Below are 15776 nucleotides of genomic sequence, written 5' to 3'. Positions count from 1 at the left end.
AGTATCTTCCAAGGTGTCTGCCACCAGTGTCCTTGTCCCCATGGTGAACCACAGCCGACCCCCGCCTCCAGAGCTCAGCTGAGGAATATACCACAGGGCCTCCACCACTGGTGTTCCTGCCCCTGCAGTGGGCCACAGCCAACCCCCGCCTCTAGGAGACCCTCTGAGACCTGCAGGTAGGTCTGGTTCAGGCTCTAATGGAGTCACTGCTCTGCCCTGGGCCCCAGGGCTCATGGAACCTTGTGAATGCCCTCGAGAGTGCAACCTGTCTCCCCCAGTCCTGTGCGCTCCTGCACTCAAGCCAAATTCTCTGGGGGCTCCTCCCCCCCGATGCCAGACCCCCAGGCTGGGAGCCTAATGTGGGCTCAGACCTCACTCCTGTGGGAGAACATCTGCAGGTGTGGGACTTGATTACATCATGAAAACGCCCCTCCTGTCTTGTGGTTCTTCTTGGTCTTTGGGTGTAGAGTATCTTTTTTGGTAGGTTCGAGCCTTTTTTGTTGATGGTTGTTCAGCAGTTGTGATTTTGGTGTTTTCGTGAGAGGAGACAAGTTCAAGTCCTTCTACTCCACCACCCTGTCTCTCTCTCTCTGCCACCTTTTGGCTTGAGTTTCAGAAAACCATTTTATAATAAAACAATCTCTGGAGGGAGAAAATAATGGGAGTTTAACTTAAGGGTTTTGTTTATAAGATCATAGTAGGACTCAGACTTGGAAACACAACAGGCTTGAAAGCTTTTCAGAGACCATGAGATGGTTCTGAATCTGCTGTTGGCCAAGGCCCTGGCCTGGACTTGCCAGCCAGCTGGGATGCGGGGTGCCCTGGACAGCTCCACGACTAAGGTGGGTTTCCCTGTGAAGGACGGGAACCGTGCTGGGGACTGACTGGCTCCCAGGGCAGACCTTGAGATATGGCTGCTCTGGAAACCATTAGAGCTGGACCATGGTCATATTTAACCTCAGGCTGGAATGTCACACACAAATGCACCAAATGCTAAATAGCTAGAGACGATTTTATTGTTACACAGGGAATGCAAACCTTTATTCTACCCCTGTGACACGGCCTTCTGTTTTGCGTACGTTGCTTCCATCTCCAAGTGCTGCCTCTGTCTTGGGGTCCTGGCCTTATAGCAACTCGAGGGACCAACATAGGGGTCCTTCTCCCACTTCGCAAGTGACACGGAGTATTCTGAACTTGCCAGGGTCACTGCTGACGTGGGGCTGGAATGGGATCCTGCCCTTACAGTTCCTTGTCTGATTCTGGACACCCAGGCTGCCTCTGAGTTACACCACCAGTAATACCACCTCACTAAGGCCAGGCAGGCGTGGTGGATTAGGGCTGGGCTTGGGGGTGGATGGATTCCAGAGAGGGGATTTGAAAACTTGAAGGCATTCTACTGGGACTCTAAAAGCTGATCCTGGTAAAAGAGGCTTGGGACCAGGCCACCAGTTTCTTTCTGCTGTGGGGACCTGGCTGACCTCACCTTCATGTTTTAAATTTCCTCAGTTCCATTAAGCCCTGGTTATTCCTGTTTCTGTGCAGCAAGCTGAGGGTTACATATGAGGAGTGGGCTGGCAGGGCCCTGGCTCAGATGGACCGGGTTTCTGGGTACATGACTAAGAATGCGTTTATTCTACACGCCTGGAATTCCACGTATGTCCAGAGAAAACTGCTCTCAGAGCACTTTTGTGAGGAAGTGCAGTGGCTCCAGGCAGTCGGTAGTGTTTGTAGTTACGTGTCCCCCAGACGGTTCCATTCTAACTAGCTGAGCAGCTTCTTCCGTGAATAAGTTCTGATGTTAGGGCGTCTCCGGGAGAATGCTCGGCTGAAAGGAGAGTCTTCTGCCGTGGGAGGAAATACATCCACATTCTCATCTAGAAAGAGGCAGGAAGACTTAGCATGCAGAACGTAACCGAGAACACAACAGAGGACAGTGGGCTTGACCTGCACAGGGTTACGCATGAAGACGGACTTAAGAAAACCAGCATTGCTGGTAGGCGCTCTCATTCCATGGAAGCATTCATTCCCCACAGTTTATCAGGCCCTCTACTCTTAATGTAAGCACTGAGCAAATGGCAACAAGTAACTGAAAATGCAGAAAACCTGTGGCGCTTCAGTATTCTGCACCTTCTTTTTGTCTCAGGTTGTGGGGGCTTTGCTATTTCGCATGATTTATATCATGGTCTTGAGGGAGGAGAACCATTGGAGACCCCCGCCTCCTGCACCCCCTCAACAATTCTAGCCATGCAGTGCAGTTAATAGGTTCAATCCCATTCTTCCCAGGTGGGGTCGAGGGGAATCCTAGTCTGAAGGGTGGTGGTGATGGATGGAAACGGGTGTAACCTGAGGAGAAACGGCTGGCTGGCTCGACAACACACCACCTCCGACTCGTGCTGCTCGCCCTCCAATCCCAGGGGCGCAGACAAGCAGTCAGTGGCTGTGCCCACTTCTGTCACTGTCTTCAAGAAGCTAAAGTAATCCGGCAGGATTTTGAGAGTTTTTTTTTTTTTTTTGGTAGTGGTGGTTCCAAAGCACGTACGTTCTCAAGTGGTGTTTCTCTGGGAGCCCATGACAAGGCGGGGGATAAAACAACCCTAACCCTACGACGCCTCCAAGATTCAACTGCCTGAAAACCCCAGAGGTAACTTGAGATCGAGCTAACCAAAGGACATTAGCTAGATCCTGGTGATGTCTCTAGGACCTCCAACAAATTACCTCCGGCATCTTTACGCTGAGAGGAGGGCGTCTTCCCCTGGAACAGCAGCGGAGAGTGGGTCAGCGCCTGCAGCCCGCTGGCAGAGAGGCAGCTCCGCACGGCACAGCCGGGAGGCGGGGTGGAACCTGGAACGATGGCACAGTCAGCGCAGCCCACGGCCCCAACAAGGAAGCCTGAGCCTCCCCCGGAGTCCCCTCGGAGCTGCCGCACCCACATGGCCGGACATGGCCAACTCACCTGGGACGAACGCCCCGTCGTCCGCCACGGAGGGCAACTGGCGAACGCTCGTGCCTGGAGACCACTCTTCCAAGTCTCCCTGCTGGTCGCAGACCCTCTTCGCTTGACGTTCAGCCTCCTCCTCAGCAGAGAAGCATCTCTTCCTAGATCCCAACCCAAACTGTCCCCAGAAGAAGGCCTCCTCAGCCGTGGGCACACTGTCCCTGGGAGGCGACTGGTCTGGCAGCTGACACACGCCCTCCAGCTCAAACTCCCCCAGGACGGGGGCCCTGCCGAGGCCAAGTTCCAGGCCTCGCTCCTTGCCCTCCGGCTCCAGTGGCGACACTCCCCCGGGAAGGTCGGCGCTGACCTCGCTCCTCCCAGCAGAGGGGCCGAGGCTGCAGTCCACCGCCCTCTTCCTGCGGGGCCAGTCTTTAATTGTGTCAGGAGTCGTCTTCCCGCTGTGCTTGGGGGATGGGGTCCAAGGAACCCCAACTTCTGTCTGGAATGGAGAGGGGGTACTGTAGGGGCAACGGGTGGGGGTGCATGACTGGCAGATATAGGTCTGTCCCCCACTCTTGCCAGGGGTGCTGTGTGAGGGGCGAAGGCAGGGGGCTTCGGGTTTGCCTGAGGACCTGCTGGCCCTGGGCACACTGGGACCGGGGAGGGTGTTCTCCTCCCTTGGCGGAGGCTCGGCTGCTGGCAGAGAGCTGGAGTCTATCTTCTTAATTCGGAGCTTGGGGAGGCCAGAAGCTTGCATCTCCAGCTCAACCTCATAGGCCTGCGGGCTGGCAGGGGCTCTGCAGGGCCGGGCTGACGCCTGCTGATCCTCGAGCTGCGTGGCCGCCTGGTGCTGCTTCGTGCCCGCCGTGCAGTGCGCGTCGTAGTGGGGGGTCAGCGGAGAGCGGGGCCCAGAGGAAGGAGAGGTGGAAGGAATCCCAGGGTCACATGGAGACGGCTTCTCACACGTACCCGGCCTTAACCCCTCACCTTCGTCCAGGGGTGAAATGCTGCTTTTTAAGTTATCACAGCCATGGTGCTCAGCTTCATCCAGGAGAGTGAGACAGTCCGAGTCTGTTGCAACAAGCAAAGGAGAGGATGTATGCCAGACACCCCCAAAGCCAGTTCCAGGGTAACCGTGTGTTTCAGGTGAAGCCGGAGGAGAGAGGGTCACTGCCTTCTGGTTCTTTCCAGCGTCTGTGATGGCAGCTGGGTTGTCAGTTATGGCAACCCTCAGAGCAGCCAAGCTGTCAGGCTGGCCCTCCAGGAACTCTTGTTCTGTTTCCAAGGTCTTTTTATGCCGTTTCCCATGTTTAGAAGGGGGCGGAGGGGGCCAGAAGTCAGATGGAGCTACCTGTGAGGCATTGGGGGGCGTCAAGGGAGCAGGACAGGAAGGAGGTGTGGTGACGCTGGGTGATTTCTGGGCCTCTTGCCAGCCCACTTGTCCAGAGGAAGGAGATGCTATGGGAAATTCCCCAAGTGAACTCTTCTTAGAAATACCACGTGAAGGAGAGGTAACGGGTTTTTTTGGAGAAGTCAGAGCTGCATTCCCTGGTCTCTCTGGGGTTTTGACAGTTTTGTTATTCCACAGCTGTGGCAGCTTCTCTGCCTGGGGCGCTTCAGAGCCCCGGGGGAGCTGGTGTTTCTGACTTGGAGATGTGCCCTCAGAAGTGGCTTGTTTCTGGAGCCCCAAGGCTGCTGCCCCGGGAGGTGCTCGAGCAGAGGATCTGCTGGGGGTCAGACACTCACTCCTGATCTGGGCAGTTGATGAAACCAGGGCTGCTGGACAGGAGGTGCTTTCTGGACTGGAGTCCACCAAACATGGCCAAGAAGAATTCTGCAAAAATCTGGGGGGCTGACTACCTTGTCTCTGGGGAGTTCTCGGTACCTTTTCAAGAGGAGAGGCAACTTTTGCCAGGGAGTGTCCTTTCCGAGGGGTGACTTTTGGTCGCGATAGTGAATTCCAGCCATGTGGGGAGAAGTCTTTCAAGAATTCCTTAAAAATGACCTGTTTGGCAGGGGTCATTTCCGCAGGGGATTTCTGCAGCCTTTCCGGGGTGCGCAGTGGAGTCTGTGGTGTCCGAGGGACCTTTCTTGGTGTGGCTTTACAAGAGCTTGGAGACTTCCAATAACTCTTCTCAGGCGTCTGTAAAGAAAGATGCTTATTTCAGTGCTTTGAACATCATAACCCATAGTCTCGGAAATGTTTTAATGATCTCTAAGAAGATTAAAAAGTCCAGTGGGAGGTTTATCATCAGCCAAAGGAATGATAAGTTGGATTTCATACAGTGACACGTTTCCACTTCCAAAACATGACCCAGATTTTACTTGTCAACTTTTTCTAGCACTAAGCACTGTATCCAAACTTCATTTCTTCTAAGACAAATTGTTTTAATAATTTGCACACTACAGTGAAAATATGCTTTGCCTTTATCACTCCACTCACTACTCATAGCTGTCTTTTCCTCCAAGGAGAAAACTATTTCTGATCTTTGCCTGAAGTAACCTTTAGGAGCCACATCATCTGCTATTCACCCGCCTTCAACATGTGCTTTTAAGTACCTGATATGCGTCAGGCAAAATGTGTGCAGAAGGCAGGGGTCGGGGGGATTGAGGTGAAACATGGACTCTACGGATACAGAGCAACAAAGATAACATCTCAGAGAGGAACCTTCCCAACAAAAAAACTTCCCTTCTTGCGAACGTTGCAGTTAATTCCAACAGGTAAGGCAGTCTGACAACTATTGTGTAATCTTATTATCTCAAGAGTCCTGGTCCAGTTGGCATTTCATGTGGGGTATAGACAGATGAGGGGAAGATTCCCTGGAGGAGGAAATGGCAACCCACTCCAGTATTCTTGCCTGGAGAAACCCATGGACAGAGGAGCCTGGTGGGCTACAGTCAATAGGGTTGCAAAGAGACATGACTGAAGCAACTTAGCACACAGACGGATGATAATACGCTGGCTGATGTAATGACGGAGCGTGCACGGGACACTGGGAGCACAGAAGGGCTGGCTGTCTAACCCAGCTGGGGGTGGGGGGCAACGGACAGTGAGTCAGGTCTTAAAAGAATGGGTGTCGGCAGGTGAAGACACAAGGTGGACAGTGCGGGAGAGGGAAACTGAGGCACAGACAGCAGTATGAGCAAAGGCACAAAAGTGAAAAACAGCAGCTATGTGCATCCTGAGGCGGCTGGGAAGGTGGAATGTGAAGCAGAGATGGGCGAGCAGGGATCAGACCACGGAGGTCCTTGCCTGTCCAGGGAGGAGACAGAATATAGTCCTATGGACCCTTCCCCACAGCTCTGTGTCCCCCCGATCCCCTAAGTGGTTCTGGGGCAGAGTCTGTAGAGCTTCCAGCACAGTGAGGTAGTCAGAGGAGCACCCGATGGGGTCACAGAGGTCCCCCCGTCTCTGGGGGCAGGGTGGATTTGAGAGCGAAGAGGCTTCGGAAGTGTTGCAGGCAGAAGTGAACTAGGGTAGGAACTGAAGGGATGGAGAGGAGGGAATGAGCGTCAGGTTGTCAGTAAAATGGGCAGGACCGACTGATTAGCCAAGCCTGAGGAGAGGGAGAAGTCCAAGACGACCACCAGGTGTCTAACATGGGTGACTGGATCGAGTGGGCAGTCTAACGGAACTGGCGAGAATGCTACTGCACATTTCAGGTAGATATAGATTTGTGTCCAATATAAACAGAGATGAACCCAAGAGCTAGCTGAGATCTATCTGCTCAGTCCAGCTGCTACCTTAAGTCCCCATATACCCAATAATCATTCATCAAGTCAGCCCCAACCACCTCAAGTCTCTATTATTATCTTCTCTTCCTTACTCGCCTCAGTGGCTTTCCTTGCCCATGTCTACATGTTCCCCAAACTGTACTACTTTAAACATCATAGTAATTTTATACCTGATAGGCTGTAGGTATTTCAGAACCCAGAGTGTTTCCTGAAGGCCTTTTAATCCGTGCTGAGCCCTTCTCTGAGGGACTGATCATCTCAGACATTGCCCCGAATAGAAGTCTCTTGGGAGACCGAATACTTTGGACTGGAGAGTTTTCTCTTTGGTCTGCAAGTCAAAAACAGTGACAATATTTAATTCTTTCTCAACTCCTGCCCTCTCACCCCCCATCCAATACTCATAAAACAGCCAGTCTATATAAGAAAGATGACAATTTGGGAGCAAATGGGGGGAAATCCCACCTAATTATGATAGCACTGGTAACAAGTGCTGCTTTATTGCATTCTGAGACTGCGTACCAAGCCCAGTCCCTATGTTAGGAGGTGTGGGCAACTGAAATAATTTAATTTGAAAAGACAAGTATAAAAAGATACATCTGATGAGCCAAGTTGATAATAGATAAAAGAATGAAGGTCATACAGTACCTTCAATCTGGGGATATCTTCCCATGGGATCTGAATGTATGGAGGAAATTACAGGTAATTTCCTCTGGAATGAATGCAGTACCTACAAGGATAGTGTGGACAGCCAGCCATGGGAAGCCAAAGGGGTGACTCTGATAATGGTGGCTGTGGTCACCTGCTCATCTGGTCATCACTCTGAACCTCAAATATTTATACCGTAAGTCCCCTGCATACAAACGGGTTCTGTTCCGAGAGTGCATTTGTAAGTCCAACTCGGTCCTAAGTCCAAAGTCAGCTGAGATACCTAGCTAACACAACAGAGTGCTATGTAGCACTGTGTTATAATTGGTTTGTAATATTTTTCACACACAGATGAAAATATTCCTAACCTTGGAGTACAGTACAACAGCTGGCATCAAGCAACAACCGCCAGCTACACCACCACTGTTTCTATGCTGCTTCCAGACAGCCTGGGCTTGAAATAAAGACACTGCACTACCGAGCCCTGTACAGTACAGTGCACACACACAACCACTCGCAGAAGGTGCACGCTCGTGACACCGTACGCCAGACAGGTGCGCGTACATGACTGGACACTCTAACGCACGTTGGCATCTGTGAAAGCTCACATCTGAAGGTTCACACATAGGCAACTTACTGTACCTGACCTGTTTCTCCAATATCAAATTTCATTCTTTTCCCACCAAGTTTGTGTGGACCTCTGAAGACAGGTAGGCAAAGTGTGTACCTGACTTCATTTGCTGGAATGAGTGAACTCTTTGTATACTTCGAGACTTTGGCTGAGACAAAGAGTAGAAGGAAGCAGAGTTCGTCCTGCTGAATGCCAACTGCTTGATTCGAGGACTTCGTCTCAAACTCCCCACTGTAAGACCAGAATCACAGTTAGTAACCAAGAAGAAATGCAAGCTCGCTGTTTCCCCTATGAAATGGGTAAGATCTATGTGACACCATGTACAAGAGGGGATTCCCTGGTGCCTCAGGCAATAAAGAATCCACCTGCAGTGCAGGAGACCTGGGTTCCTGGGTTGGGAAGATCCTCCTGGAGAAAGGAATGGCTACCCACTCCAGTATTCTTGCCTGGAGAATTCCATGGACAGAGGAGCCTGGTGGGCCACAGTCTATGGGGTTGCAGAGAGTCAGACATGACTGAGCAACTAATACTTTCATGCAAAAGATGGAAACTGGACAAGCTCTTGGTTTTGAGATCGTTGGTGACAAAGCTAGGAGGGCTATGATATGTGGCCCCAGCAAATTTCCAAAAAAAAAAAAAAAACCACCCCAAAACCCCCAACCCCTCCAGAACTGTAATCTGCATAAATATTATGAACTGCCACCTTGAAGCATTATGTAGAGTGATAAAAAAGGTTTGTAGAGTGTGACTTTCATTAAAAAGTTTTAAATCACAGTTTTCATACTTATGTTACATATATTTGTACAGAAACAACACCTGTAAGAGTATTATTAAAGCTAAATGTTACAGTATTTCTGATTTGTGGGATTACCAAGTGTTAATTTTTTGGCTTCTCTATGTTTTCTAATTTTTCTACAACAAACTACTTGATTTTAAAAAATATGTTTTTGGAAACCCCTCCTTCATGTATACTTTAAAAATAGGCCACAGGTTTTTATTTTTAACTTTTGGCTAAGCTGGGTCTTGGTTGCTTCACGAGCTTTTCTCCAATTGCAGCACGCGGGGGCTATTCTCTAGTTGCGCTGCATAGGCTTCTCTTATTGTGGTTCCCGGGCTCTAGAGCACAGGCTCGTAGTTGTGGCACATGGCTTAGCTGCTCCGCAGCATGTGGGATCTTCCCGATCAGGGATGGAACCCATGTCTCCTGCAGTAAACATTGTTTACCACTGAGCCACCAGGGAAGCCCCACAGTACCTTATATTAACATAGTTTAACGTTCACTCTGAATCCCACTTCTATTATGTAAAAATATTTCTTCTCCAGAAACTCTCAGTATACTCTGTGTAACAGATCATTCACCAATTAACATGTATGATACACACTGTGGGCCCAGAGCTGTCACAATGGATATGCTGAGCAAGAATACAAGTCCAGAAAAGTTTCCATAGAAAGTAGAGAAAACACAAAAGCCCAGAACCCCAAAACAAACAAAAGGAGGTAATACCATCTTCTCCTTTCTCTGGGGACTCTTCAACGACGTTAATATCAGGACCAGGGTCAGAGGACCTTGAGGAACAGTGGGTACAAGGACAATTCAGCATCACTAATAAATAACGCACATCACAGACCTATCGGTTCTCACCTCACAAGGTAACAAAGACCACAAGTGGTCTTGGTGACATCACTGTAGGCAGGCACTCTCAGACATCACTGTCAAGAGTGAAAGGGTAAGAACATTTTTTTTTTGAAAGTAGTTTGACAAAGTTAAATTTGTATACCGTTTGATCCACAAATTTCACTTCTTACAATTTACCCTGTAGATAAATGAGCACAAGTGTGTAAAATCCACACACAAATAATGTCCAGATGTAGCCTTGACAAGGAGTAGATGTACTTCTCCCATTCTTCCTCTCATGTACAGCTAAGAACCCTGGATGTTACATACAGAGGAAGCAGAAGGCTCTCAAAGGTGGAGAGAAGACTGAGGACCGCACGACCTGAAGAGACACAGCACAGTGGGCTCTGGGGTTTGTGTTTGAGTCATAGATCCTGGATCGGGTGCTCAGCAAGCTGACGACCCCAAAACACCAAGAGGTGCAGACAAAAACTTCCCTAAGGAAAGTTAGTTCTCTTTAGACAAAGAACCAGGAAAGGGGCAGCCAAGTAAGACAGAAACATTCAGCAAGAGCTGCCCTACTGCAACCAATTGCCATGGAAAACTGAGGCCCCACCACACCCCTGAACGGGCCTAGCTGGGATCATCCCAGGCCTGGCAGCGAGACTCCCTCCTTCCCTAGGTCAACACATGAATAGATTTTAAAACCAGGCAATATCCATTCAATAGAATACTACTCAGCAATAAAATGGAACGAACTATTGATATATACAACAACACAGATAAATCTTAAAATAATTGTGCCAAATGAAAGAGGCTGGACACCAGAGTGCATTTTGTATGGCTCTCCAGCCCTCATAGAATTTTCAGAACGTTCTTTGGTAATGAGCAACACAGTTGAGACTGGGTCACAAATGTCATGAGAAGGTAAGCATGGCCCATAAGATCAGGAGGGCTGTGTGGGAGCATGAAGAAGCTAGACAAGGATGTCGCTCACCTGCCCTTGATCTGTCTATGAAGCAGCCTTCCGGAGATTTGCTTGTGTACTGGCGTCTCGGCCACACTCTTGGTCAGCAGCTTGCGATAACCTAAAATATAAACAGGATAAATTTCACACTTATCAAGAAGGAACAGCAAGTCAATGGAAGCAATTTGAACTTAAATACGGTTTAACACTTAGCCAGAGTGGCTCTTAATGGTCTCGTGGACCAAGGTCTTACCGTAAGATTCGACTTAATCTGACATTACAGTTTATCAGCACTATTAGAGTTTAACAATAAATAATCCAATATAAAATATAATGAAATTTTAAAATAATGATCCTGAAAAAAAGTTCTTACTTATTAGGGCTAATACTTCTGTCCGCCTGGTTGGTGGTTCTTTTATTTATGATTAAATTATTGCATTTATGATTAAATAAGGCATGTGAAAATGCTGATATGTCATGCAATGTTAAGATATTTAATATAAAGATAAATCTAATTTATGCTCTGGCATAAATTTTCTCAATAGCGTAGGACAGACAAGTTACTCATGGGAGGACTGGTTTTAAGTGAGATAAAAATGACTAGGAAGAGGATTGATGTCAGCAGGAATGTGGGTAAGGACCTCTGAGAAAACTCCCCCATAAAATGAATGAGAACACTGACCAAAAGTGAACATCAATTTCTCCAGAACTCTGGAAATTAACCAGTTTGGAGTAATCCAAGGAGTAGTTAATTCAACACAAACAGCTGTATCTCATTAAGAATAGAAAGCCCTGCAGAACTTTAACTTCCCTGGCCCTGACCTCCTCTCCCTGGCCCTTGAGAACCAACAGCCCAGTGGCCCCTGGGTGAACAGAATGGTGTCTGAGCTCCTCCACAGCCCCATTCCCAGATAATGGTCTATTTGGCCTATCTGGCGGTTCCCTGGAAAATCCCACTCACTGGGCCTATCTCTATTTGACCTGACTCAGAACTCGTCCAATGCAAACAACTTTTTCCCAGGGAGCCATTTACAAAAAACAATCAGCAGCAACTGTAAACATCACAGCTGCCTGAGGTGGTGATAACTCGTGGGGCAGACAAGATAACCAAAAGTCTAGATGTGAAAACTGGGGAATGAGACATCCACAATGGACTCTGCTAACTTCTGACACACTCCCGGGAACCTACAAGTCCATGTGCGGGAGGGCTGTGTGCATGCCCAGGATGGACCCAAGAAGGCCCTTGCATGCGTGCTCAGTCGTGTCCGACTCTTTGTGACCCCATGGACTGTAGCCCCCAGGCTCCCCTGTCCACGGAATTCTGCAGGCAAGAATACTGGAGTGGGTTACCATTTCCTCTTGGCTATTACCTTTGGCTGACTCCAAGGCTCTAGAAAACAGAAGTTGTAAAATGTCTGGCTGAGTACTGAAGACGTGAGCCAATGCACACATAGGGCCCCTCAGCAAAACCTGGGAAACTTACTAGTTCCAGGCAGGGAACGAAATCTCTGTCCAACACTTAGCTGACCACTAAGCTAACCAAGCAGAGATTTTAGTGGCTACACTTGTCAGAATACAGACTTGAAAGAACTAGTTCAGTAAACAAACAAAAGCAGTTAAGAGTAAAACAAACTCTGCTCTGGAGCTGTGGCAATCTGATTGTCAGAGCTGACTCAATATTTAACATGTCCAGTTGTCAACAAAAAATATGAGACAAGAAATAAGAAAGTATGGCCCATAAACACGGGGAAAAAAAAACCCCATTCAATAGAAAGTATTCCTGAAGAAGTTCAGACATGGATTCCTTAGCACAAGACTTTAAATCAGCTATCTGCAATATGTTCAAAGAACTAAAAAAAGAAATAATATCTAAAGAACTAAAGGAATGTACAAACCTGATGACTTGCCAAGTACAGAATATCAATAAAGGGAGATGTCGTTAAAAAGAACCAAGTAGAAATTCTAAAATCGAAAAGGATACTATCCAAAATAAAAAACTCATTAGAGGGGCCTAGAAGTTGATATGAGGTGGCAAAAGAAAGAATCAAAGTTGAAGACAGGTAATTGAGATTATCTAGTCTGAGGGACAGAAAGAAAAACGAACAGTCTCAGACACCCGTGGGACACAATCAAGTGTAACATAAGACATACTGGGAGTTCCAGAGAAAGAGGAGAGAAAGAGGTGGGAAACTTTGAAGAAATACTGGTTGAAAACTTCTGATGTCTGATGAAAGATATTACATAGCCAAGTAGCTCAATAAATCTAAATAGGATAAAGACAGAGATCTGCACCAGACAAATCACAATCAAACCGTCAGAAGTCAACGGGCAAGAGAGACTCTTGAAGGAATCAAGAAAGCAGCGATCTGTCCTGTACAAGCAGGCCTCGATATGATTAACAGCTGATTTCTCCTCAGAAACACAGGATGACAAAAATGTGGGGTGATGAAAGGCACAGGGTTGAAAGAAAAAGACTCAATCAAGAATTCTATTATAACATCTTATAGAAAAACCCGAATGAACTTTTTGGCTCACCCAACATATCCTGTAAGGGAATCTCTGATGGCTCCGCAGTAAAGAATCTGCCTGCAACGCACGAAAAGCAGATTTGATACCTGGATGAGGAAGATCCCTTGGAGAAGGAAATGGCAACCCACTCAAGTATTCTTGCCTGGAGAATCCCATGGACAGAGGAGCCTGGAGGGCTACAGTCCATGGGTTGCAAGAGTCAGACACGACTTAGGGACTAAACCACCACCACCAATAAATCCTGTAAACTCAAACATGAAGGGGAAATGAGCACATCCTCCCCACCCACAAAGATACACCCAAAAAACAACACTGGGAGAATCTGACACCGGCAGACCAGCCCTAGAAGTAATATCCGTACTATCATCAGTCCTTTAGGTTGAAAGGAAGGGCACTAGAGAGGAACGTGAGTCCACGCGAAGAACTAAAGAGCACCGGTAAAGGCAAGCATACAAGTAAATGCCAACAACAGAATAAAAGTATTGTTATTTCTGTATCTTTTCTCCTTTGAGTTAAAGATAAAGCAAGGATTATAAATGTGCTGATGGGCATACAATGTATCAAGATGTAATTTGTATGACAAGATAGCACACAGAAGGGGGTAGAAAATGGTCATACAGAGGAGCAAAGTACCCCCCGCCCCAGCAAAGTTTTTGTTGCACTCCTGAAATTAAGTTGATATTAACCTTGACTGGGTAAATTAAGAAATTAATTGCAACCCCCATGGAAAAGGACACCATACAAAACAGTAAAGTAGGAAGCTCTAGGGTTTGGTCCCTCCCCTGAAACAACTAGTAAACTAGGAAAAAAATGATCAGAGTAAACTATTTTGGAACTTCTGGAACCTGACTGGCACTAATGACAACGAGGAAAGAGCCTAATGAAGGGAGAGCCTGATATTGAGTAAGGGGATGACGTGCCCGGAGCAGCTACCAGCCCTCTTTCCTCAGCCCTTCTGCAGCTCTGGGGGCAGTGGCCCACATCCTAGGAGCAGCTGGGGGGTGGTAGAGCAGACAGTGGGGACACTGTCTTCTAACTCTGGGTTATAAGGTTCAGTCAGCGTGCTTGGAGAGTGGAGCCCTGTGGGGCCTGCACAGACTTCCGCCCTGATTTCTGCCCTCGGGCGCCAGCAGCTTTCCCCCACCGCATCCAACAGGTGACTTAAAGGGACAGGAACACCTTTTTGGAGACAGACATTTAAGGAAATCTTTTTCAGATTACCACCTAATCACAGAGAGAGCAGAACAGAAACTTCAGTGACCACACAAGAGGGAATACATACTTTGTAAAAATAGCTGGCAAAAGGCACAAGTGGACAGGCTCTCAATAAGCAAAGATCAGTGATTTCACAGGAGTGGGAGAATCTTATCTCCAGGGTCAACAGACTATAAAATTCAGAATACCTTAACTCTCAACAAAGAATTACAAAGCATACAAAGAAACAGGCAAGTGTGTCCAGGAAGAAGAGAATTTGACAGGAAGTACCCTTGAGAAATCCCAGACAATGGAATTACTGGTCAAAAATGTTAAATGAGCTCAAGAAAAAAAATGAACACAGAACTGAAAGAAATAAGGAAAACAATGGATAAACACAGTGAGAATATCAATAACGTAACAGAAATTATGAAAAGGAACCAACCAGAAACTTCAGAGCTGAAAAGTACATTAACTGGAAAAGTTCACTAGAGGGGTTCAACCTCAGATTTGAGCAGGCAGAAGAATCAATAAACTTGAAGTTAAAGACAACCAAAATTATCCAATCTGAGCAGAATGAAAAAAAGGACTAGATGGCTTCATTGATGAATTCTACCTAACATTAAAAAAAGAATTAATACCCTAACACCTAAGCAATTTAAAAAGCACCTAAGACAACTCAAGGAGGAAAGAACAGTCTTTGCAATGCATGAGGCTGGTACAGCTGGATAACCACAGGCAAAATACACAAAAACTAACTGGAAATGAGTCAAAGACCTAATTTAAGATTTTAAGCCATAAAACTTGGGTTGAATAATGGATTTTTAAACATGCTACCAAAAGCACAAAGAACAAAAAAAATTGATTAAACTGGATAGCATCAAAAGTAAAAATACTTTATATATCAAAGGACACTATCAAGAATACAAAAAGCAAAAAAAAAAAAGAAAAAGCAAACCCAACAAATTGGGGTAAAAATATTTGCAAATCACATATCTGATAAGAGATTAGTATCTAGACTATTATATAAAGAACTCTTACAACTCATAGTAAAAAGACACACAATCCAATTTCAGTTCCATTCGGTCACTCAGTCTCATCCGACTCTTTGTGAACCCATGGACTGCAGCATGCCAGGCTTCCCTACCCATCATCAACTCCCAGAGCTTGCTCAAACTCATGTCCATTGAGTCGGTGATGCCATCCAACCATCTCATCTTCTGTCGTCCCCTTCAATCTTTTCCAGCATCAGGGGGCTTTTCCAATGAGTCAGTTCTTCGAATCAGGTGGCCAAAGTATTGGAGTTTTAGCATCAGTCCTTCCAATGAATATTCAGGACTGATTTCCTTTAGGGTAGCCTGGTTGGAATTCCTTGCAGTCCATGGGACCCTCAAGAGTCTTCTCCAACACCACAGTTCAAAAGTATCAATTCTTCAGTGCTCAGCTTTCTTTATAGTCCAACTCTCACATCCCATACATGACTACTGGAAAAACCATAGCTTTGACTAGACAGACCTGTGTTGGC

General features: G+C 47.1%; 1 protein-coding gene across 1 annotated transcript in view; it reads right to left on the bottom strand.

The window, feature by feature from the left end:
* Positions 1 to 994: 994 nt before the first annotated feature.
* TICRR (TOPBP1 interacting checkpoint and replication regulator) overlaps positions 995 to 15776 on the bottom strand; it is a 40344-nt gene continuing 25562 nt past the window's right edge. Inside the window, exons 16-22 of the mRNA XM_043921685.1 lie at positions 10559 to 10649; positions 9451 to 9512; positions 8043 to 8177; positions 6841 to 6998; positions 2954 to 5078; positions 2716 to 2841; positions 995 to 1874 (exon numbers count right to left, since the gene is read on the bottom strand). Coding sequence (XP_043777620.1) covers positions 1762 to 1874; positions 2716 to 2841; positions 2954 to 5078; positions 6841 to 6998; positions 8043 to 8177; positions 9451 to 9512; positions 10559 to 10649 — 2810 coding nt within the window. The 3' untranslated portion in view covers positions 995 to 1761. The remainder of the gene's footprint in view (positions 1875 to 2715; positions 2842 to 2953; positions 5079 to 6840; positions 6999 to 8042; positions 8178 to 9450; positions 9513 to 10558; positions 10650 to 15776) is intronic.

Source organism: Cervus elaphus, chromosome 13, assembly GCF_910594005.1.
Source record: "Cervus elaphus chromosome 13, mCerEla1.1, whole genome shotgun sequence".
Lineage (NCBI taxonomy): Eukaryota > Metazoa > Chordata > Mammalia > Artiodactyla > Cervidae > Cervus > Cervus elaphus.
The sequence above is the reverse complement of the archived record's forward strand: the minus strand, read 5'-3'. Positions and strand labels throughout refer to the sequence as shown.